Source organism: Taeniopygia guttata, chromosome 1 (genome assembly GCF_048771995.1).
Source record: "Taeniopygia guttata chromosome 1, bTaeGut7.mat, whole genome shotgun sequence".
In the NCBI taxonomy this organism is placed as follows: domain Eukaryota; kingdom Metazoa; phylum Chordata; class Aves; order Passeriformes; family Estrildidae; genus Taeniopygia; species Taeniopygia guttata.
Window position 1 is genome coordinate 95,162,359 of NC_133024.1, and position 22,983 is coordinate 95,185,341.

The following is a 22,983-nucleotide window of genomic DNA, read 5'->3' on the forward strand; positions in this document are numbered from 1 at the left end:
CTAATGTTCTAATGGACCTGTTTTAGTATTATTTGAATGTAGGAAGTACCCTAAGGAAAGGTACTAAAGACCCAGCTCAATTTTAAAATTCTCTGGGGCTTCTGATGTACTGTCCAGCTTGTAGAGAGAAAGCTCCCTGCTATCTTTAGGCTGAAGGTCTTTACCCAATGTCAGGTTTCTTCAGGAACTTTTCTATGTAGCACAGTCCAACCTTACTCCTGTCTTGCCACAACTATTTTTTTAAAGCACAATAAAGAACTAACCCTCCTTTCTGTGCAAATTGACTTGCATGATTTAATCACGCAGCCTTCACTGCCTTTATTTCTGTCAGGGTTTGGTGACTGAGGGACAGAGGAGAAATTGTGTCCCTCAGACTGTCATTCACCACAGTGCAATGGGCAGACAGAGCCAAAACAGTGTTAACATAGACATGGGACCAAATTCTCACTAGCAAAAGCACTGAGAATCAAGTTAGGTCTAACTGATTTCTGTTATTTCTATCTAATTATTTCTATTAATTGCTTTAAAATAACGTGCAATATGCCTAAAGATACCATTACAAAAACCTTTCCAGTAAAGCAATATTTAACATGTTACTCAAGAAACTCTTAGGAATTTGCTGCTAAGGAAATATTGCCAGATTTTTGGAACAGCAGTTTATTTAAAGAGTTTTGTGTAAGTTTTTCCCTTAGACCCATACTGACTATATAATGATTACTCTATGACTGTGTCACAAGTTTCACTTGCATAGTGAAAGAACAATGTGACAAAAAATGTCAGGCTTTTAAATAAAATAAACATTTTAAGAAGCACTAATTGGATAAGCCTAAATTTAGAGGACTAACAGCATTTAACTTTTCATTCATCTTTCCAGAAAAATCTTATTGTATTTACCTGTATTCTAAGGCAGAAATTTACTTCTCTCCCTGAGTTCAGTGTAAGAAAAGGATTGAGAGATCAAAATTTTCTATGGGCTCTGTGATATTAAAAACTAGGACCACTACTTTACTAGAGGCTGAAATAATTGGCATTTATGACACATTTTATACTTACACTCTATTCTGTGTAAAAATAAACCATATTTCTGTCCTAGTTAGTGATTACTTTCTTACCCCATCAGTAATCTTCCTTCTCTTTTTTTTTGCTGGAATTACATATTTGCTGTACGTCCAGCTCCAGAAGACTTTGTAGTGGTGCACTGGGATATCAGGCTCTTCTGGAAGATCCCAAGTAATCAATGCATTTACACTCCCATCATTGTTTGCACTGATATTGGCAATCCTGATATTGGATGGAGCTGGTGGAGCAGATGGATCTGGAATTTAGAAAAAAATGAAAATATTTTAAGGGGAAAATTATGTTCATTAAGGTAAAGGTTATCTTCACCTCATGTATTTATAAAGGCATTCTTGAGCCAGCTCTACACTCTAAATACATTGAGGAAAATCCAGGCAAAGACATCCTGTAACTGATATGGTTTGTAAATTCAAACTCTACTGAAATAAAAATTATGGGTTAGCATCTAGTTTGCCATTATTTTGTGTTGGTGACAGTTTAAAATGAAGCTTTATCAAAATGTACCAGACTATCAGTTTTCCTTCTGTCACTCACTATTTTAAATACAAAGCGAGTATAAAATATTCAGGTTCTACAAGTGGCCTTGTAGAGTCACCACAGAACTGTATGGCTGAAACATTGAATATTTTTTTCATTGCCAGATAATTCTCAGATGATGAAATTATTTTTTGATATATTGAGTTTTTCTTCAAAATTCTAATATTGATATCTACCACCATGGGACACAAACAGTTCCTTAGTATAAATGTAATTAAAGCATAATGATATATTACACTGTGGTAGAAATCTATAGGGTTTTTTTTAGAATGTCAGAAAGCAATTAGCTACCCCTTTGATTTATTTCACTATTTTCATTCAATTCCTGGTCAATATCAACTGAGATAATATTCCTTCAGTTGTCTTTGTGCTGACTCTAGAATCAAGGACACACAACAGTCAGAGTTTGAATAAGATTAAATATTGAGTCTTTTACAATATTAAATTTAAGGTCCTCCTTGTGGATTCACTATATAATATCCTGGTCCCAAGTAATGTGAATCAATGAAGATTTTGCAACAAAGCTTCTGAAAGTCCAGTTTTGCTGTTTACGAACTCCTACTTTTTAATCTGATTTTTTATTTTATCTCCTTTTTTTAAATGTCTGAGTCAGCCAAAAATTGATGACAAAGCACAAGGAAACTGCAAAAAAACAAAATTTACATAGAAGTAAGGAGTGAGACTCAAAAAAAAAAAAATTTAAAGCATATCAAAAGAGTAAAAGAAATTCATAGTAATTAAGACGTTACAAGTGTACAGCCATATGTGCCCTCACTTATTTGCCAGAAATAAAACTGGAGGTATGAGGAGGGGATATGATACATTTATTTACTGTATGGTTCACCTGCATTATTTTAAATTGGTAAATGAGCTGTTAAATAAACATTCCTGGCATACTTAATTCATCAGATAATCCCTATGACAAATGATCTCAGTGAAAAATTCGATCATTTAGTTTAAAAAAAAATACACATTCAGAGTTAATAAAGACAACATTTTCCTTTTAAAGATCAGCAGATGTGAAAAAATTACTTATTCCTGTTATTAAACAGGACTTTTACTGAAATAACAATGGATACTCCTGTTTCCTCACACATATAATTCAACCTAACTTTTGGCCATAAAAGTCACAAAGCATACTTAAGAATTCTGGAAATTTAACATAATTTCCAAACAGTAATAATGCCTCACTTCCCACTTGTGTTTTTTAATCCACTAGCAGGTCAGTTGCATGGTTTTTTTTTTTTTTTCTGGCTTTGGAGAAAAACTGCTGTTACGCTTATTTCCTTATCTGTGAAGTTACCAACCACTCCATCTTAAACTATACTAAACTATTTATTCCAGAATTAAAGAAAAATTCAGCTAAATAGTTTGTACTATTCTCTCATTAAATTTTTCATTTACTTCTATTATTTAAAAGGTAGGTATAAAATGTAATTTAGGTAAACTAAATATAAACAGAATCATGCTTCACACATATAAGACATTTTTTAAGCATTCATCTCCACTGATTTAAAACATTAAGGGTTTTTATATGTTATATGACATTATAATAGGGATATAAAACATTTATAACCTGAAGTGCAACATGATCATATTACTGTAGGTGAATTATTCAGGTTATCTCCCAGAAGTGCTATGCATCATCTATTATGTATACAAAACACATGAGATAAAATAAAAGTGTTTCAGAGAATATATCTTCCCAAATGGTCAGATATAAGCAAAAATAATTCTACCTATAAAATATGTTTGTCCTCATTCTACATCTACAAAAGATACAGAGTAATTTTAAAAAAGATTAGGAAGTTAAATGAAACAGCTCCTTTGGACAAAGTGTATTACATGATTAAAAACATTTTGAAGTTCTCTTCACCAATTTTTTGTAGGTCTAAAAACCAATGATCAAATTTAGATTCTTTCTTTTCAAATGTTTATATGTCCATTCCAGCAAAACAAAGCATGTATGCACTGAAACATTGGTTTCTGAAACATTTGATCATTTCTTCGCAATTCTACATCACCAGTGTATCTGCACTTTCTATAATTGCACAGTGTATTGAAAACATTATCAAGTAGCATTTCTTCTGTGCTCACTAGATGCAGTCCAGGAAGCAGACAAAATGCTGATCCACATTTGAAAGAAAATCTATGAATGCTTCTACTTTGCTGTGTGAGAATACAAACATTGCATTAAAAACCACTGCGTAATTACAGTTAAGGATAGAAAGAACGTCCTCTTAGAAGGAATATACGTGTGAAATAACACAGCAATAGCAGATATTTTCCAAGCCTCTCAAATATCACCCATAAAAATGCCTTTGAACAAGAACAGTGGTGGTGGTAGAAGACAGAAAGGAGATGTGCAGCTAACAGACATGAAAAGGTGAGACACTGAAAGTAACATATTTTCTATGAGAGCTTTATTAAAACTAGTAGGCAGATTAAGAAAACAATTAGCCATAAAGATATAAAATATCCAAGAAAAACAAAACTTGTTATAGTTTTGCATTTAATCAACTGAAAAAAAATCCTGTCTTTTTGTATGGATGCATCAGTAAAATGTTTCATGGATTTGGAGTATATTACCTGAAATATTAAGACACTCAGTGAGCATTTTATATCAGATTATGATCCACTCCATATTAAATGCTTCAATACCACTATATAATTTATTCATCTATTTTTATATATTTCTGTGCCATTTATCACTATTACAATTGACAGAATGATAATTTTGTAAGTTAAGAACCAAGAATATTAATTATTTCTTGATTTGAAATAATTTAGTTTCACCAGCAAAGCAGACAAGTGAGAAGGAATAGCAGGGTAAGATAATGTGATCTCTGTTAACATGAAGAAAAACCAAACAACCCAAACCCCACATTCAACGAAAGCACTCAAAAAAAACCCTTCAACCCCTAGGCCTCCCAAAAAAACAAGAACCCAGAAAAACAAAAAACATGTGACATGTTTATGAGCATGCTCCTCTACAATGCATGCCAGCCAGTTGCCGCATAACAAGTAAATTGTTTTTTTTCTGCACAATTGAATGGAAAAGTCATGCTTCTGCAAGGTGGTCTGTTATGCCTATGTCCATGTAGATATTAAAAGCACTATACAACCCATGCTAACATACTTCAAGGTCTAATAATGGGTACTGAATCATAAAGCTGCCTACATAAGGTGTTTGTTAACCTGACCATAAAGCTAAAGTGACATTCTGCTGACTATAAAGCTAATAGCCATTCTACTGTTAGTCTTTATATACCTGTGATCCCTTTGACTGACTGCCCACATGTATAATTCAGGTACACAGATGTAAAATTTCTGGAATGGAAACTGTTGCCAGTTTTTCAAATGCAAGTACTGATACTTTATATATATGAATTTATCTGAGTATTAAATAAAATTCTTTGGTTTGCAGAAAGAGCAGTGCTGGTTGCAGCTTTTCCTTTGCAGTTTATACAACAACTCAAATAAAATACAAGTCATTCTATATATCCTAGAATTTGGCACAGACAGCTGCCCTCAACTCCTAAAAAAATTTTGGTCTCAGCAGCCTGACAAGTAAATCGCTTCTCACTGCTAGAAATGATAGCTTCATTAGGTCAAGGCTGAAGCTGCTGTTCCAGCACATGGGGTAAGTACTCCATTTGTCTGGATTGTGTTTGGCTTGAGTATACCCAAAGGACTTAAATTCCTGTCTTGCTGGCTACTCAGCCATCACAAGCAAAATTCTGTCTCCAGTCCCCAAAAGGGAGGATTTCTTGCTGCAAATAAAGGAAAGAAAGAAAACACTCACATCATCACTATTTCAAAATTAACATCTTCCTGCAGTCCTATTTGTGAATATAGTAATAGTTTATATTTTCCATTTTTTTTTTTAATTAATAGTATTTGCAAACCTTTGCAAAACCTTAAAAAACAGTATGGACTAGCTATACACATGAATCACATCATACACTGCTTCAGTGCATCCACTTTGTCTTTCAACATGGCAACTCTAGTGAAAACAGTAAATGATTTGGAATAGGTGTCAGAGGAGAATAATGGCATTGGAATCAGAATTCTCATTCTGAGCTGTAAAAGTGAGAGCAAGTGTGACAATAATTTAAACTGTTTTTTTAATGGAGAATTTTTCTTGCCTTAAAATAGATCTCCCATTGCTATCTTTCAAACATGAGACCTTCCAACTCTAAAAGTCGACTGAAGCTGCTCTACAGACAAGTTTCCAACCATTAAACAGTTCCACAGTGTAAGCAGGAGGACTGGCTCTGCCCGATGGAAATGGCACACATAAGCCAGCTGTGCAACAGCATAAAAAAATCATTGGTCTCAAAGGAGCAACAGAAGGAATTTTATTGCCATGAGTGGGTGTCTGTTCTGGTTTTTCTAACACTCAGTAATGTATGCATGAGATCACATCCAGCCTGGTACTTATGTGCTGCAAAAACAATGTTGTCTGCTTCCTTTTTCTTGACAATCTATCCAGTGTATGCTGGCAATTGCCTTCATGGTGCAGATAAAAACCATTAGTAGAGGTGGAAGGGTCAGATGGTTTGGGCTCATTGTGTTGATCTTCTTGTCTCTGGAAATGGTACAGTACCTACCTACAGACTAGTGAGATAATATATGACATAGAAATGCCTGACACTGAGTCCTAGAGTTAACTGACGTCTCTGTTACTGTGAGTTCATTCTCATCACAAATTAGAAAAAGCTAGGGAAAAAAATAGCCTAAGAACTCTGAACCAAATGCAACAAATTAAAAATTGTATTATTAGTGCCGAGTAGCTTCTGACCAGTTAGGTCAGTGCCTGCTTACTGGAAGAAAAGCACAGGTAGTTTTCATCCAAGGAGAATAATTTATGGATTGTAGGAACAGTTCTCTCCTTCTTCCAGAAGAAAGGAAACAGATTGGAGAGATCAAAAATGTTCTGTCAGGTATTCAGTTACCTTTTTTGCTGTAATTGCAAATTGTTGCCACTCAATTAAAGACAAAAGGAAAGTATACAAAATTTAAAAACCCTGAAAAGAGGAGTGGAAACCCCACTGCCAAAATAGCAACATTTTGATCAATTTTAGTTGACAGTATCAATGTAAAAGTCCATGTGCACAGTCCCAGTTATATGAAAGAATTCACTTTCTAGGTGCAATATTCACTTAATTTTCCAGCCACTCCACCACAGACTGATCTAGTCCAACCTATGTTTCTTGTAATTTTATAATCGCATTTTGTCAAAACAAAGTTTCACTTTATTCCCTGTGAAGGGTCATGTCAGACAAGTACATGCAAACCCTTCATTTCTGTTATAAAAAAATAAATAAACAGCATTAAAAAAGAGCTCTGCCTAAGCTTTGAATATTTCAAAAATTCTCAGATGTGTCACTATATTTACTATTTACAAATTAATGCCAACAAATTAATGGTCATCCTAGATGAGCACATGAGGCAGTGCAGAACAGCTAATAAACCTTCACCTCACAAGTTTACAGTATAAGAGCATCCAAAGCTGCAGTAGATCAGACCTCAAAACACAGCTAAATGAAGAATGGCAAGTTGAAATGCTTGATGAAATACTCCTGTTTTCCTGGTTTTGTCTTTTTCATGACTGAGAAATTGAATTACTTTGGAAAATTAGAAGTTTTATTTAGTGATAAACAAGTTAATGGAAATTATCTCAGAAGACTTAGCATCATTTTGAATAAAACAAAACCTTATTTTGCTGTGTCTACTTAGAGAGCATGTTTTTTGCCTTTTCCAAAAGACAAAACAGTATAAAAGAGTATTGTGGTATCCAGACAAAAATTCTCTCTCTCTACAGCACGTTTTTGACTATTCCTCTTAACATCTTAAAATATTTAGTGACAGAGACTTTGTGGTGCCATACTTCTTTCTAGATTCAGATTAAATATCATATTTGTCCCACTTTGAAGGAAAAAAACAAACCCAAATAATTTTCTATTCATAATTATTTATGAGCAACTGGTAAAAGTTCAGTATCTTGCATGAGAAACTGTCTTAGAAATTACTGTCATGTTTCCTGATCAAAGGGTTTATTTTTGAAGAAAGCTTCTGCTAAGTTTGACCAAGATAATAATCTTCTCCTGGTCTTGGCACAACAGGGTGAAGTGAAACACTGATGTGAATTTTTGTCCACGCTTCACACAAAGGCAGCAGAGAAAGGCAGCAGACTTCCAAAGGTGATGTGCCAAAATCCACTTTTCTTTTCCAAACTGGAGGTTAAATGTGCCTGTAGGAGCTCAGCAGGGGCCAGTAAGATGCTGGCACTCAAAAAACTAGGCACATTTGAGCAACAGTTTCTTGCCTCTCTACCAGGCAGGGGCTGTCATTTCCCACTGAGCTCCAAAATAGTAATTAAATGTTAGTATGACAGTGCAACTGTTACAACTCTGCCCACCTGGGGATATGGAGGCTCACAGACACCAACAGAAGCATCCCAGTATCCTTTCCAGCAGTCAGTACCTAGCAGCATCTTCATGTGAGTCACCTGGAGTGACTACACATTTCATCTGGCAAACTCGACATCTTTATAACAAGCACTGGCAGTTCCACAGCCCCTAGAATGGCCAAATGAGCTGCCAGCATAGGCTGATTTGGGCTATGAAGCTGATAGCTAGCTGAACTCCCTGCTGCTTGTCCGTCAATTCACAATCCTCTGCCAAGGGCTGGAGTTCAGATTTGAAAACAGTTTTTTTAAGAGTTACAGAAGCCTTTTGAAGAAGGCTGACTACATACTTGCTGCCATTATCAAAATTTTGGTTTATTAGGTAAGAGCGTGCAGAGGTACTACTGACTCCCACTGCCCTTGTCACAAAGTCCTAAAAGTGCTCTCCATCTCCACTAGACAGCCATGAGCAGTTCTCAAGGAGAGCAAGTGCTTCAGGGGTAGCTGCAGAGACCACGAGAGGCCTCTGGCATTCATGTAATGATTTCAAAACCACAAGTTCTTGAAACACAAAATACTGACAGCTGAGAGACTACTCTGAAGAAATACCCTTATGTGCTTATCCTGCTCTTACACTATTATCCAGACACCAACCTCTGGCTGGGGTCAGAGTCTGGGCTAAAGAGACCTTCAGGATGACTTACCATGGACATTCTTATACTCATTACCAATGAATGTAAGTATCTTGAGCATGGCTAGCACACTCAGTAGGGGGCCAATCTTTTTGAAAGTAGTACAAATCCTGTCTGAAAATGTCATGTTCAAGCCAAAACCTCAGTGCTACCATGACATACCTTTCTGTAATTGCAGTAATAGTGGTTTCAAGCAGAATAGTTGGAAAATATTTACAAACTCAATAAAACAACTGTCAATTATCTTAATTTAAAAGAAAGTTGGTGCCAGATTCAGCAACAAACTGCTGTATCTGCTGAAGTGCTGTTCAAGCAGTAAAGAGAAAGGTACTGCTGCTGAAGAGTTCTTACAGTAAACTCAAGACAGCTCGAATGAACTGTATTATTTTGTGTTTCTGAAATTGTATGCTACTTAAGTATCACAAGTTCTTAAAGTAATACTTCTATGCACGAAATGGTTTGGGGTCACAGAAGTAATGGGACAGCTATGTCAGCCAACCTTCCTACCACAACTACAGCTAGGGCACCAAAAAAATTATTAAGGCTAACATATAGAGTTATTCAGTAAGTGATTAAACCTTCCATACCAGTAAAAGTATTTGCATGCCTCTGTAAATGCACGTCCAAAAAGATTTTTTTCTAGGACTGACTATGGTCAAACAGGAACCCAAAGATGGCAACTGCTTGTACTGCAAGATAATTCAGTCTGCAGAAAGATGAGGAAATGCATTCCTCAAAGTATGCAAAGTTACATCAGTGTAAAGATTCTGTCAGTACTAAAATAACAACATATCTATTAGAAACTGCTTCTATTAGCAGAGGGAAGAGTATTGGATCTCATTCTTGCGCACTAAAGTCGACTAGCATGGTCTGGATATGCCCACATTACTGACTGCCTTTCAGAGAGGGTGACCATATCTCAATCATCTGTCTAATGGGAATAGTTTCTGGCCTGTGCTAACCTCTATTCCATGCCTAAGAGTCATCTGGGAAAATTATTCTTCATGTTGGCCAAAAGCACACCAGGGGGAATGCCTGGGACTTCACAGGATGGAAGAACCGTTTCTATCTCCTCTATCCCTCACGTAACATTTACTGGTACAGAAATAATTTTCAAAGTTATTTTATTGCCCAATTGGTTGCAAAACCAGAACTATCAACAAAAATTTCTACAATACTTTGTGGATCATCAGGAATGTCTTTTTAATGAACAGAAACATGATGCTTTGCATTTATGCTCTTTTTTATTCTTAAGCACTTACAATTAGTGCTAGCAAGGGGAAATTATATTAAAAGGGTCCAAAGCTCCATCAAAACAATGCTGCTATAATTACTTAGATACAGGCAACAAAATATCCCAATACTCTACTAAATAGTTTTCATAACTAAAAAGAAAAAAGTATAAACTTCTCAGATTAACACACTGAAACCCAAGTTCTTCCATATTTCACGGTCAAGGTCATGTAGTTTGATACCAATTATTTCAAAGGAGTTTTATTCATGGAAATTTCAATGTGGAAAACATTTCAAAGGAGTTTTATTCATGGAGACCCTTAGTGATAAAAGAACAATGACACTTCAACTTTTGTTTGCTGACTTCAAACAAATCTCGCACCATTTCTAAAGTCAGCAGCAAAATTACTCAAAAACCCACCTGTTAAAAAACCTTCTGCCACAAAGGCAGGCAGGTCAGGTTGTGCTCCAGGTGGGAGTGCGTGAAGGTGAGTGCCAGACAGCATGAGGGCAAACTCACCTCTGGAGGAACGGAAGTGCTTGCTGGGTGCTGTGAAGCCCCTGGTCCCATGCACGTTCACAGCAGCCACGCGGAACTGGTACCACCTGCTCGCTCGGATGTCCGGCAGCCGAACGCGCTCATCCGTGGTCTGGTGGGGAAAATGTCACACTTACACTGGTTGTTCTGACATGGTTGCCTGTCATCTGCTGGGCAACACCCATCAGTCTGGCTGGGCACACTCTAGCATCATAGGCTGTATGCAACCACCTCACCTGACTCCAGCCATCACTCTGCACTGCAAAGCATTTACAGCTGTGAACAAAATTATAAAGCCATCCCATTTTACAGTGCATTGCAGGTCTCTTTTGGAAAAAGCAGCCTTTAGAAAACAGGTGTTGTTAAGTCCACAGAATTAATTTTGCAGCTATCACAACCTTCACTAGTGTTTATGGTATCACTGTTCAGGTGTTGATGTTTCGGGAAACTCGTTGCCTCAGGTGACGGGACTGATTTCATCAATTCTCAGAGAAATAGGGATCCAAAATACTTAATGAAATCCATTGCTGTGAGAACCCACTTTTTCTAGTTCATAGGAAACACAATATTCTCAGATAATGAGAGTAAGCCTTCTTCACATCTTTGGCACTTATGTCAAAAAGACACTTACAGCCTTAACTCTTCCCTGAAGACTTTTCTCAGGTCATAGGAGCTGACCTTTTCTCTAACAACACCTACTGAGATTGCCAGTGTCATAAGTTCAATTTCCAAATCCTGAGGGGAGAGCCACTGAAAAATATGACATAAGCATATATACACTCTGAACCCTTTCAGTAGGAATTGCTTTACACATTCTTATTCTGAGCCCCTTTTTCTTCAATTTTTTTACCCCATTAAACTTTTGAAGAACTATCTTTTGCATTCTTTTTTTTTTCCCCCTAAGGTACAAATACCAGAACTGAACACAGCCTTCTGGTAACCACTGAATCACTTCCATCTACAGAAGATGTAATATTTTTGTAGAACACATCAAAAACACATCCACTTGGAAATTTTATTTTAGCAATTACCTCTCAATTATCCAGTTTTCAATTTACTTAAGTATGTCACGTTTACTACATTTTGATTTAATTCCTTAATCAAAGTAACGCATGAACATGAACCAGATGTCATATATATGTCTAAATATATTATACAATCATCACTGATTACCATTACTGACCAAACATGCAAGCTCATTAAAAATGTAGTTACATCAATTTATTTTTACAAGCTCTGTTTTATACAGAGCTTTCAAGGTGGCTTTCAAGAAGCCACTTTCCCTGTATAGGACTCAACATTTCTCATAAAGATATCAAGCAGTTCCCAGAAAAAGGCAAAACATTACTTCTGCTTTATTCTCCCTTTCAAATCTGTTTAAGAAACCAGAAGCTGCTGACATAAGTCAGATAACCAGAAACTGAAGAATTTGCTTTAGCTCTTCAGCAATGAACTTTTCAGAGCCCTGACAAATAAAATTTGTAGGTGTTATCGTCCACTTAGTCTCTTCATTTGGTGACAAACAAAATTTAGGGAAATTAGTATCTTATTTGTGTGTGCATGTAAGGAAAAGAGACCCTTTCTAAACTATATTATTGAGTGCTCTCAGACAGCTAAGTGTTGTAGACTCTGAGCACATCACATATTGCTGCTACTCAGAGTCCCTCTCCGTTCAGACCACTGCCTTCTCAACTTAAGCAGGAGTAGCAGTCCTGACAGTCTATCTCATGTCCTTTCCTTTTTTTAACTTTTATGTTACTTGTAGAGTGAATGATCCAAGGTTTGCCCCGGGGAAGAAAGACCTACCTGAACCAACTTTTGTGATTATTTTATTTTATGGAGCATTCAAATATCTATTTTTTTCCAACAGTCAGCTCCCCTGTTGCTGCAACTGAAAATAGGTTCAGGACCAATATTTAGTCATAAATAACTAGTTACAGTCTTCTGGGCTTTTAAAAACATGCTTGCTGAATTTTGTTACAAGGCAAGCATAATCTGAATAACTTAATCCCAAATTCCTCAAAGGAACGTTATTTGTCACTGGCATCAGTTCAGCTATTCTGTTGATTAAAAGTATTTCAGTTGTGTCAGTTTCCCATGGCAACCACAAAATAATGTAAAATCAAATAAACTGTTAATCCATAATGTCAAAATTATTATAACTTATGAACATGCCTTGGGCCTGTTACTTTCATCATTCATTTTGTTGGCCAAGCTCCTGATAAGCTAAATGGCGTGCAGGAGGTCTATATCCAACTATCAAGATATAAACCACTTTGACACCTCTAAGTATCTTTTACACAGAATTAATAAATTTCTAGAAATAACTAAGCACTATTGAGATACTGAGTACTACAATACCTTAATGCTACGTCTATTTTTTTTTGTTTAATTGCTTTATTTTAGTTAGTTTTTACTACTGAAGTATGTTTGGAGCTGCGATCATAATATTCAGAGTCCTTTCAATATCTTTCACATTAATTTCAACCTACTAAAAGCTATGCTGAATGCTACCAAGTAACTGATGGTTACATTTCACCACACACCTAAAATTCTGTCTGAATATGAAAGAAAAAGATAAAATCTTTTATAAAATTTCTAAGAATCATAAATAAAAGACAAAAACAAAAGATCACTACTCAAATTATTACAGAATCATATTTACTGTTGTTTTGCCATCAAATCACTTGCTTACTTACAAGATGAATGTTTGGAAAGTAGCTTCAAATCCTAATAGGCATTTTATTTGGAATAAAATAATAAGTTAGTCCTCAGACAAAATAACTGGCCAACATGTCCACCTTCAGTATCATGCAAAGTTCAATGAAGATAAGGGAAAATCCCTATTAAGTACATTAAGATGAAACTTCATCTGGCTGACATAAGCTGGACAATATACATAACACCTTGACATTCCTTCTCAAGAACTCATTTTGTGTCCAAGGGACAACAGACCACCTCCAGTAGCAAGAAAGCAGGAGGAGGTTGGGCTTTCTGTGAGAATTTGGCTGAGATTTACCCAGAGCAAATCTCTTCCATTTAGGAAGCACTGACAATTCTACTCCTCTTCAAGCAGCTCAACTGTTTAAATCCTGAGCCCTTTCCTGTAAGTGGTCTCCTCATCCAGTCCTTCAAAAGGGATTATCTGTTACTGTCTTCAACATGGCTACAGAAATCTCCCTCTGCTACTCCTCTTAATCATTAAGAACATCCCAGAGCATGGATGACCTATCTTCAATTCCATCCTTTGTATGAGAAGCAAGGGGAAGATATTCCCTCGCACCCTGGATATTGCATGCCATTTGGAACTATAATATGCAATATATTTATATGCAAACTGTTCCTTGGAGAAAGAAAGGATGAAAGCTAAAATTTTTTGTAAGGCAAAGGTGGGATTTACAACAACTGAGAGAGAGAAAAAAGAGAATATATGACCCAGGAGCATAGCAGTTTGACCATTCAGGTAAGATTCTTGTGTCAACACTCCAAACAGTGTATATATGTTATGAATAGATGTTAAAAATTGGTGCAAAGAACTCTTCACAGCAAAGACTTGTACAGAGGACTCTATCCACGGATTATAGTAATCAATGGACTGTTTCACTATGCTCATTCCCTATTTTTCCCCACCATGAATCCTGGACTCCTTGCTGTAGCACAAAGGTTTTATAGAAATAGGAGAGTACAGCCTTACCCTGCTGAGTTCACACCTTTGGAAACAACACAGGGATAAAAGAATTTGCATTTCAAAAAGTGAAGGGATACCATCCAAGGTACCAGAAAAGCAGAGTATATGCTTCCTCTGATACAAAAGAAAATCTGAGTTTTATATCCACCATTCTAACAAAGGACAGCAGACCTGCCCTATTTCATGTGAATGCAATTCCACACAAGGTGGGTACTCTCTAAGACTGCTTACTAAAGTAAGCCCCCCCTGGGAGATGGAGAAAGAAACCTTTAGTGTACAGGACTGGTGGTTAGCTCCAGCAGGTATTTCTCACTGTCATGAGAAATTCCTTGTGATCCTCAGAACCAGAACTTTAGGTGTTTCAGAAGCTTTATTTTTGAAACAGATTATCTGTCCACAGAGTTTAGACAATTGCAAGGTGAAGCACTAAGGTCTGTCACAATCAAGCTATCAGTAAATACTGTCCTTTATTTGTTTTAGTAATGGACTAGACTAATAGATGTACTTCATCACTGTCTGCCCATATGTATATATATATACGTGTTTGTGTGTGTGTACATATGACATCCATTCACACAACAGACATGTTCTGTCTGAAAGTAACTGGTCTGGCATATTTTAATTAACTTTATTATATTATAGTAATATGATTAAATAGCTGAATTTCCAGTGTAATGCTACTATTTTTAGAGAGAATTAGTACCAAATGGAATGGTAAGTCTGTTCTCAAGACCTACAGTATTTCCATAGGATAATGCAGCAGTTCCTGCTCAACTGGCTAAATCTTAAGTTACAATACTGTAGGAAACTTCACATAACACTTAGGACACTCTACATCATAGCCAGCTTGGCCAACTAGAATCTTAGTTACCAATGGAAATTATTCAAATTGTTAATTATATCAAGTTTTCCACAAAATATGCAGTAAAAAAACTACATTAAAAATCTCTTCCTCTGGAAGTGAAAAATAACTAAAATTGTTTTCAAAGTGTTTGCTTTCCTGATATAATTGGAGAGCAAAATAGTATACTAATAGATTGAGCCTTCTTCCTTAAAAAAGAAAACACAAATGGTACAAAAAACATGGCACAATACAATAAACAAACTTTTCAGAATTATTGTTTCAATACAAAGCAAAAATTTGTGTGAAACGTGAGAAATTACTTGGAATTTAGCTTCTCTAAGGGTAATAGAAAACAGCAAGTTTTTTTTTTTTTTCAATTTAAACACCTGAAAGTTATTGAAAATTATAACCTCATTTGTTCTTGGACAACTAACAAAAATAAAATATTAGATAAGTAACACTGATGAAATATTATGAAATTTCCTGTAAGATGTGAACAATAACTTGTTTATGCTACATATAGGTATAAGCATAGAGAAATTCAGATCCTCACAGCCTTTTTGATCTTTGACTGTTCTTCACAAAGTCCCTACCTTAAGCTGCAGCATAACGCAAGACCCAGAAACATCTCCCCTGGACTGAGATGCTCTAGGAATTTTCAGCTAAATGGCTCAGCTCTTCTCAGCCTTTGCCTATAATTAAGGGCTCATACCGCAGTATTTTGGAATCATACAAGAAAAAAATCTCAGTTACACAGACAAGGAAAGCCTGGAGGCTGTGCACACAATCACTTTAGTCAAACTGGATATCCATCCTTGCTGCTGATATTGCAAAATAAATTCTATCACATTCAGCCAAACCAAACTGATTGCCTGGTGGGATGTCTAAAACTACAAACACCATGGAGGTACACTACTCTATAAGGACAGAAATTCTGATTAGTAGCACCCCTCAAGGGTGCCCAGCCTGCATGTCCCATAAGGTATACACAGTTCACAAAGCCAGTCAGGCATCCTGAAGCATGCTTCAAACTGACATTCCCAGTGGGGTCCTCCACACAATCAAATTTATGTCTCCTGTGATGCAGAAGGGACAGTGAAGTTGTCAGAAAGATGTCAGCTGGAGGAGGCTTCTCCTGCCACAGTGATTAACTCAGTCCCTTCTGCCTGCATTCACCAGACCCCAGGAAAGGCAGCTGTCAGGCTTCTTATTGCTCTAGCACAGGAACATGTTTCTGAAACAATGTCCTGCAGACCCAATGCAAGGCAGGGTTCATGTATGTTCAGCTACTGGGAACATACAGTGCATGTTCCCAGAAATGTGCATGAGGTCTGGGATGAGAAACAGCAGAGCACTGTGCTCCCTTTGCAGCCTGGATTCACCAGCCACAGCTTCTACAGTCTATCATACACGTGGTTTGGTAACAGTGAGGAATAATTCAGATCTAGCACATTTTTGCTACTTGGCATTTTCCTTGCAGGAAAGGGAAGGAAAGGCAGGAGCTTTTTTTCTGGAATGGAGAATGCAGGTTCAATACTTGCACCTCAACTGAGAGACCATAAGCCACTGTGACTTGATCAGTTTTGGACATGCTCTCTTGGGCTTGCACAAGCAAGGTTTCCTGCCAGGGTCTGCTGCAGGGGGCTTTTTCTGAGCAAGACTACAACACAGTGACAGCTCCCTCTAGCACCATGCTGAAGCTAAGAAATTCACTTCTGAGTATTCAGTCTCACAAGCTTCATGTTTTTTGTAAGATAGCATTTTCCAACACAATCTGAATTGAGAACAAACACCAATTGTCACAGAATTTAAATCCCTTACTCCATTTTGTGGATGGTTCTACTTATTCTCTTTCCTTTTTTTTCCTAGCTATAATGATATTTTGCAGATCTTTTCAAAATCAGCATTTTATTTTTCTTGTCAGCAGGGATAAGGGTGAAGCAGTAAGATAAACGATTGGAACTCTGCCATCCAGGTGGACTGTCAGCATGGTAAAAAACAGATTGAAACTGGGAAGGAACTAAGTGAAAATTTATGCTCTGTTGGCTGCTTCTCATTAAGAAACATTTGCTCATGAGTCTTACATTTTCAGTCTGGATTGCACTGAGTGATAAGAGCATGACATCATAGACTTTTATGAATTGGGAGGGTCTCACACCTGAAGAAAACAACTTTACAAAGAATAAAGGCTTTAGTCATTTTTTTCACTCTGTTTTTTGTTAACTTTTGACAAGAATCAAGCCATGCCTTGGACACTGTGCAATAAGTCCCACTAAACTCAGGACTGTCTCTAATGCACTTCCTTGAATGGAATTTGGTCTCTAATTCAACATTTTTCAAGAGATTTGTGACATTCTGAGACTGGATCCATACTGCTTACAAAGAACTGACCTGTGCCACAGTTTGCCAGTTCGTAGCATCATCCTCACTTGGATGGATTCCTTGATTCCACCTCCTCTGAACAACATAGATTACAGGCTCAATGGAAATATTGAATTTTGAAGACCACTTCACCTCCAGGTCTCCAGACTGATGTTCTATGAATTTTAATTCTTTCCGGGGTTTCAGTGGAACACCTGTAGTACAAACACACAGATAAAAATATATGAGTAATTTATAAGATATGATTAAGCCATTTGTAGATGAAGCTGTAAAAAAACAATTGGAAAAAAAGATAGTTTGTCAGAGAAAATGCCAAAAAGGGAGGAATGATAAGCATGGAAGTTTCAGAAGTGTTCCTAGCTAACCTATCTCTGTTAACATTAAAATTTGTTTTAAAAAAAAAAAATCTTCAAAATTATTTCTTTATTTCATTAAAAAACTGGAGGATGTGAAAGTTGTAAGCTAAAACTGACTTCACAGAAAACATTTGCCTAATACAACTGGGAGAAAGATCCCTTTGATCTCAAGCAGAATCAGCTATACTTGTTCAGTTTTTCACCCAATTTACCCTTAAACACATCTGATAACAAAATTTCCATAGCATCGCATAGTAGTCTATTTCACTATTTTATCCCTTCTACAAGAAAGCTTTCCCACTGCCTTGTTTAGTCTCCTCAGTGCACCATAAACTTGATACTGGTCCAAGATGTTCGTGGATCATGGGGAACAGATTCTTTCTTTTATCTATGGAGAAGCTTTTCACGTACCACAAGATTGTTACCATGCTTCTGAATGTTTTCTTCTTCAGACTAATAACCACAGTGCATTCCATTTCCCTTTAAAATTGGTGTTCCCAGACCCCTGTTCACTCTTGCAGTTGCCTCTGGAGACTCTCCAGCTGCCCAGCAGCCCTTCTCCAGAGTCAAACCTAAAACTGGACACAGACTGTGTCTAAGCTCTTAGCAGTGCAGACCACTGAAGTGTGATTATTTCATACATCTTACATTAATCTGATGTACTTAAAAAAGCTGTTTGCTCCCCCGTGCCATGATCTTATTGACTCACATGCTGCAGCTGTACTGCATGATGTGTCCCTCTCCATTCTTCCCTAAAGAGCTAGGAAAGGCAATTCCAAGACATCTTGGAATAGATGTGTTATGTATATTGTCAAATTGTTGCATTTCAGAGAAAAACATATATTTCTAAAATATTACTGTAATTTCTCATTACACAGTGACACAAAAGATGGTTATTTATGTTGTTATACCGCCAGTATCACCTTTTTGAAAACATCTCCAGTAGCTTGAAGGAAAAAACAACTCTTCAAATTGGACATCTTTTAATTAAATCAACAAATCAAATGTTAGATACATTTCTCTAGACAGATGTTAGGAATATTTATATTTGAGTGCGCAGCATTTTGTCACTTGAGGATATGTCACAAAAAAGATCTCTGTGTTGACATATAAGCTTTCTTAGCAAGTTATCATATGCATTTTAGTTATTTTGTTGTTTCAATGACTGTCCACATAAGGCCAGCTGTATGTATTGGTTAGAGAATTGTTTCCTACTCAGTCTGCCACAGACGACTTAGTACCAAAATTTCCTCGGTTGAACAAACCACTTCTACATTTTAAGGGGTGTTCTTATAAATCTGAGTATACAAGTACTTAAAAGTAAGTGAAAATGATCTTGTAAGTAAATTAAAATGACCTTCAAGAAACTTAAAAGCCACCTGAAAAAAAAACAGAGTATCTAAATGTGGTTATCACAGCAGTTTAGACCCTGGATATCCTTCAATAGCCTAAAGACTTAGTCTAAGATAACGAACACGACTTCGGATTTCCACATTTGCAAATCCTTCTTTAGTTATGATAAAAAATAATCCTATAATTTGCACGTTCAGAAAACTTCCATCTGCTTTGCATCAGGGACAGTTGGATTCACTTGATTGCAAGTAACTCGGTGTTACGTAATCGTGTGCAGATGGAGCACGGCAGCGCAAACAATGAGCACAGCACAAGTGCACTTTAAAATACTTCTGTAGAGCCAACACCATCAGTTTAATATCCAGCTGTGAAGATCCAATTACTCATCAATATGCCTTTTATTATCTAAATGGTCAGCCCCTTTTTTTGTGCTAGAACAAATCAGTCCTCGGTCTGCAGCACTCCAAAGTCTGCATTAGTCCCAAGTCTGCAGTGCTTAACCAAAGAGTTCAAATCACTGATCACTGTATGTGTGCAACAGCAGAGTCCAGGAAAAAAGGTTCTAAAGGTGTTTTTCAAACAGCACATGCATCTCTGTGCCACGAAAAGTAGGCACACACTGTTCTCTCATGAAAACCCGTATCTTAAACATTGGTTCCCCCAGAATTAAAAATGTTTCCATTGGAGTTCCTTGTAAAAGGTACATCCATGGCATCAATACAGTCGTAAGCACAGTTCTGCAAGGACACTTTTAAAACTGTACTTTTAAATTTTTTAATTTAATTTTTTTTTAATTAAAAAAAAATTTAAAAATAATTTTTAAAACAAAATTATTTTTCTTTAAGAATGAAAAGAGTTATTAAACTGTGCGTGACCATTGGACACCTGTTATCCTACTATAATCTTTCCAAATCTGCCCTTCACTATTTACCTTTTTTACACAGATTTTCAGAGACATATTCTCAAGTCCTTCACTAGTTGAACCAGTGTAAAGAAGGGGGGATGAGGCCAGTGATAGAAGAGTAAGAAAGAACACTTGATATCTCCACTAAAGGGACATAAATATGTGAAGACTACATAACCAATTAGTAACACTCCCAACAGAGATGCAAATGTACTTATTACATTAATCCAAAATCATTTGTAATATATGTCCTTGGTTGCAGTGTACTTACATTAACACTTTTTTTTTAGGATTGGGCTTTAGCACTCAGTACTAGAGGGCAAATTCAGTTTGGTAATCCAGCAAATCAGACGGGAATTTTACATCTACTGTTGCAACTAATCTCCAGCACCTGATCAACAGTAAAACTACAGAAACTTCTGCAGACTCTTAGATTCAGTCTGAGTTCATTTCCAAGCTGTGAGTGCTGAGAAAATGATAAGAGTAAGTACTGAACTTATTCACTAGATCTTAGTCATGCTTGCAGAGTTTGCTCTTCCTTAGTGATAGGAAGGTCATTTACCCCTGGAGGAAATGAATAGCAAGCCTGCTGCACTTCTATTTGTCTTTTGTTGCAGAAAGACAGGTTGAAGAGGCTAATTAGTTGAATTCATCAGCTGAGAAGGCAGTAGGGTATTGAGCTTGCCCTTCCTCTGCAAGACATATATGCTCTTACAAGCCAGCACCTCCTGCAGATCCATGATAAGATGTTAGGGAAGGTTAGCTCTGCTCCCATTTAATCAGGCCAAACAGAAGAGATCTTCCAGTGTGCAGTTACAGAATATATCATATCTTGTCATATGCTGTGACAGCTCCAGGAGCATTTAATCTTGTTCTATTTGTTTTTTTTTAACCTTTTCCAGTTATTATATTTACTGGAATGCTTTGCAGTTGTGGCATGGAAGTTGAACATGTAAACCATTACACACATAACGTGAATACCTGTTTACCACTCTGGTCATTTGTCTCAATAAGACAAAAGACATAAATAAGTGATCCATTTTAATAACTTTCATTTTGAAAGTGCCATGTGCTGGTGTGTACTAATCCCTTATAGTTTTAAAGGGGCTGCTCTAAAGTATCCTGCAAACAAGATAGTTTCCCTTCTGCAGACATTGAAAAAGATTTATTAACATTTTAGTTAAAATAATTAACTTAAAAATAAATTCACCATCTTCTTTACCTATTTTATTATTTTTTCCATCCACATTTGGAAATAAGGATGTATTCAAACCTAAGCCTGGAGCTTAGATCAGAGTTTTGTTGATTATGCTCCCACAGAGAGCCCAAACTATCTCATTGATAAGTGAATAACTGAATAATATTTATTTTTCACTGATATAATATTATCACTGATAAAAGAAGAATTGATTCTTGTATAAAAACATCAATGATGTGGAAGAAGAACATTCTTTTCACAAAGGCTTGTTTTTATGCACTAGGAGAACATTTTTCCAAAATTTCCATGTATAAACTTTTTTTTAAATTCCAGTAAATTAAAATCTGGAATTTGTCTAAACAAAAAATTTCTTTCACATGCTCTTTTCAAAGGATGTCAAAGAAAAGGTTTATTCACAGGATCTCAGGACTCAAATAAATTAAAAATTTTTGAATAAGATTGCCTTGATTCAAATAATGAATTAATATATATCTGTCTGCAGATATTATAATCTTTCACTATGTTGTTCTGTGTTGATTTGTTCTTTTACCAGATTATTTGATTATTTCACAGTTCCTACTTGGTAGTCTCATCTACTTGGCCTGTAGATGGGACTAAACACTATTTCTGATTAATAGGACCTGAATTGTTTATCATTAAATATTTTCCTGCTGCATTCTCTCTCATCCCATCAAATCAAGTGAGATTTCACCTAAATTGGCAAAGTTTGCTCTGCTCAATATGACTCATAATAGTCACAAATTTACATTCCACAAATTTCCAGACATGGGCTTCACAAGGGGGCAAAAAATCAGAAATTTAAGCAACATCTCTCTCTGGTTTTCCACCCTTTCATTGTGCAGTCACATCTCTACAAGTACCTCTCCTTTTTCTTCCCATCCATAAAAACTCCCAGCAAATGTGAGTCCTGGTTTACTAGGAGACTTCACTATGGCCTGAAGTTGTTAGCCCAGTATGAGTACATATTAATAATCTCTACCTTTGTACAGATTTTTTGGAATTTGGCACGTGTGACCACATCCATTAGAACAACATTTCTTCACTCCAGAACATTCAATATCAGCTTCACAGCTTTCAACACAGGCAGCTGCAAAACCACTGGCCTTCTCAGGTGCTGGGCAGTCCCCTTGCTTCACAGACAGGATGTACTTAAGGAATTCACAGCTAGTTAGGCATTCATAATTCTTCTTGGGGAAAAGAGGCTAAAAGGAAAAGAGAAGAAGGGTATGTTTTCAACAGGAACAATAAAAAAAAAAAAAAAAAAAAAAAGAAACCAAAACCCCATCAAAGAAAAAGTGTTATAAATTTCCAAGACGTCCTAAAGGATTATTTAGATTTCCAGTTTTTGCAACACTATCCCTGAATATTTATATATTCAAGCCACTTCTGAAAAAGCATTCCAAGTACAGAAGGATGAATTCCCTCAAGTAAGACCACCATATTTAATGGAACAATTGTTTATATCTGCCAGCTTTCCCTTGTTTTCCTCACATTGACTGGCTATAAAGTTGCTCAATGACAGATTAAAAACACTCCCAAAACAAAGGGGAAGCAATGGTCAGACAGTCTGCTGGTTTTGGACTACCCCACATTCTTTCCTCTGTACTTTATAACACTTTCCCCACAATATCTGATGTAATGCCATTCTAGATAAATAAGGGAAATCTTTTTTCATTATACTGTTTGAACTAAGTTGGCTAAGAAGATTTTGCAGCATCTTTATGTTCTTGCCAGCATATTAGTAACTG

The 22,983-nt window shown here is 36.4% G+C and overlaps 1 protein-coding gene across 1 annotated transcript in view; it reads right to left on the reverse strand.

Annotated features, from left to right (window-relative positions):
- Positions 1-22,983, reverse strand: part of ANOS1 (anosmin 1) — a 126,244-nt gene that overhangs the window by 34,113 nt on the left and 69,148 nt on the right. The window contains exons 4-7 of the mRNA XM_030280562.3: positions 22,215-22,437; positions 17,413-17,597; positions 10,472-10,601; positions 1,113-1,315 (exon numbers count right to left, since the gene is read on the reverse strand). Of these exons, the coding sequence (XP_030136422.2) occupies positions 1,113-1,315; positions 10,472-10,601; positions 17,413-17,597; positions 22,215-22,437 (741 nt within the window). The remainder of the gene's footprint in view (positions 1-1,112; positions 1,316-10,471; positions 10,602-17,412; positions 17,598-22,214; positions 22,438-22,983) is intronic.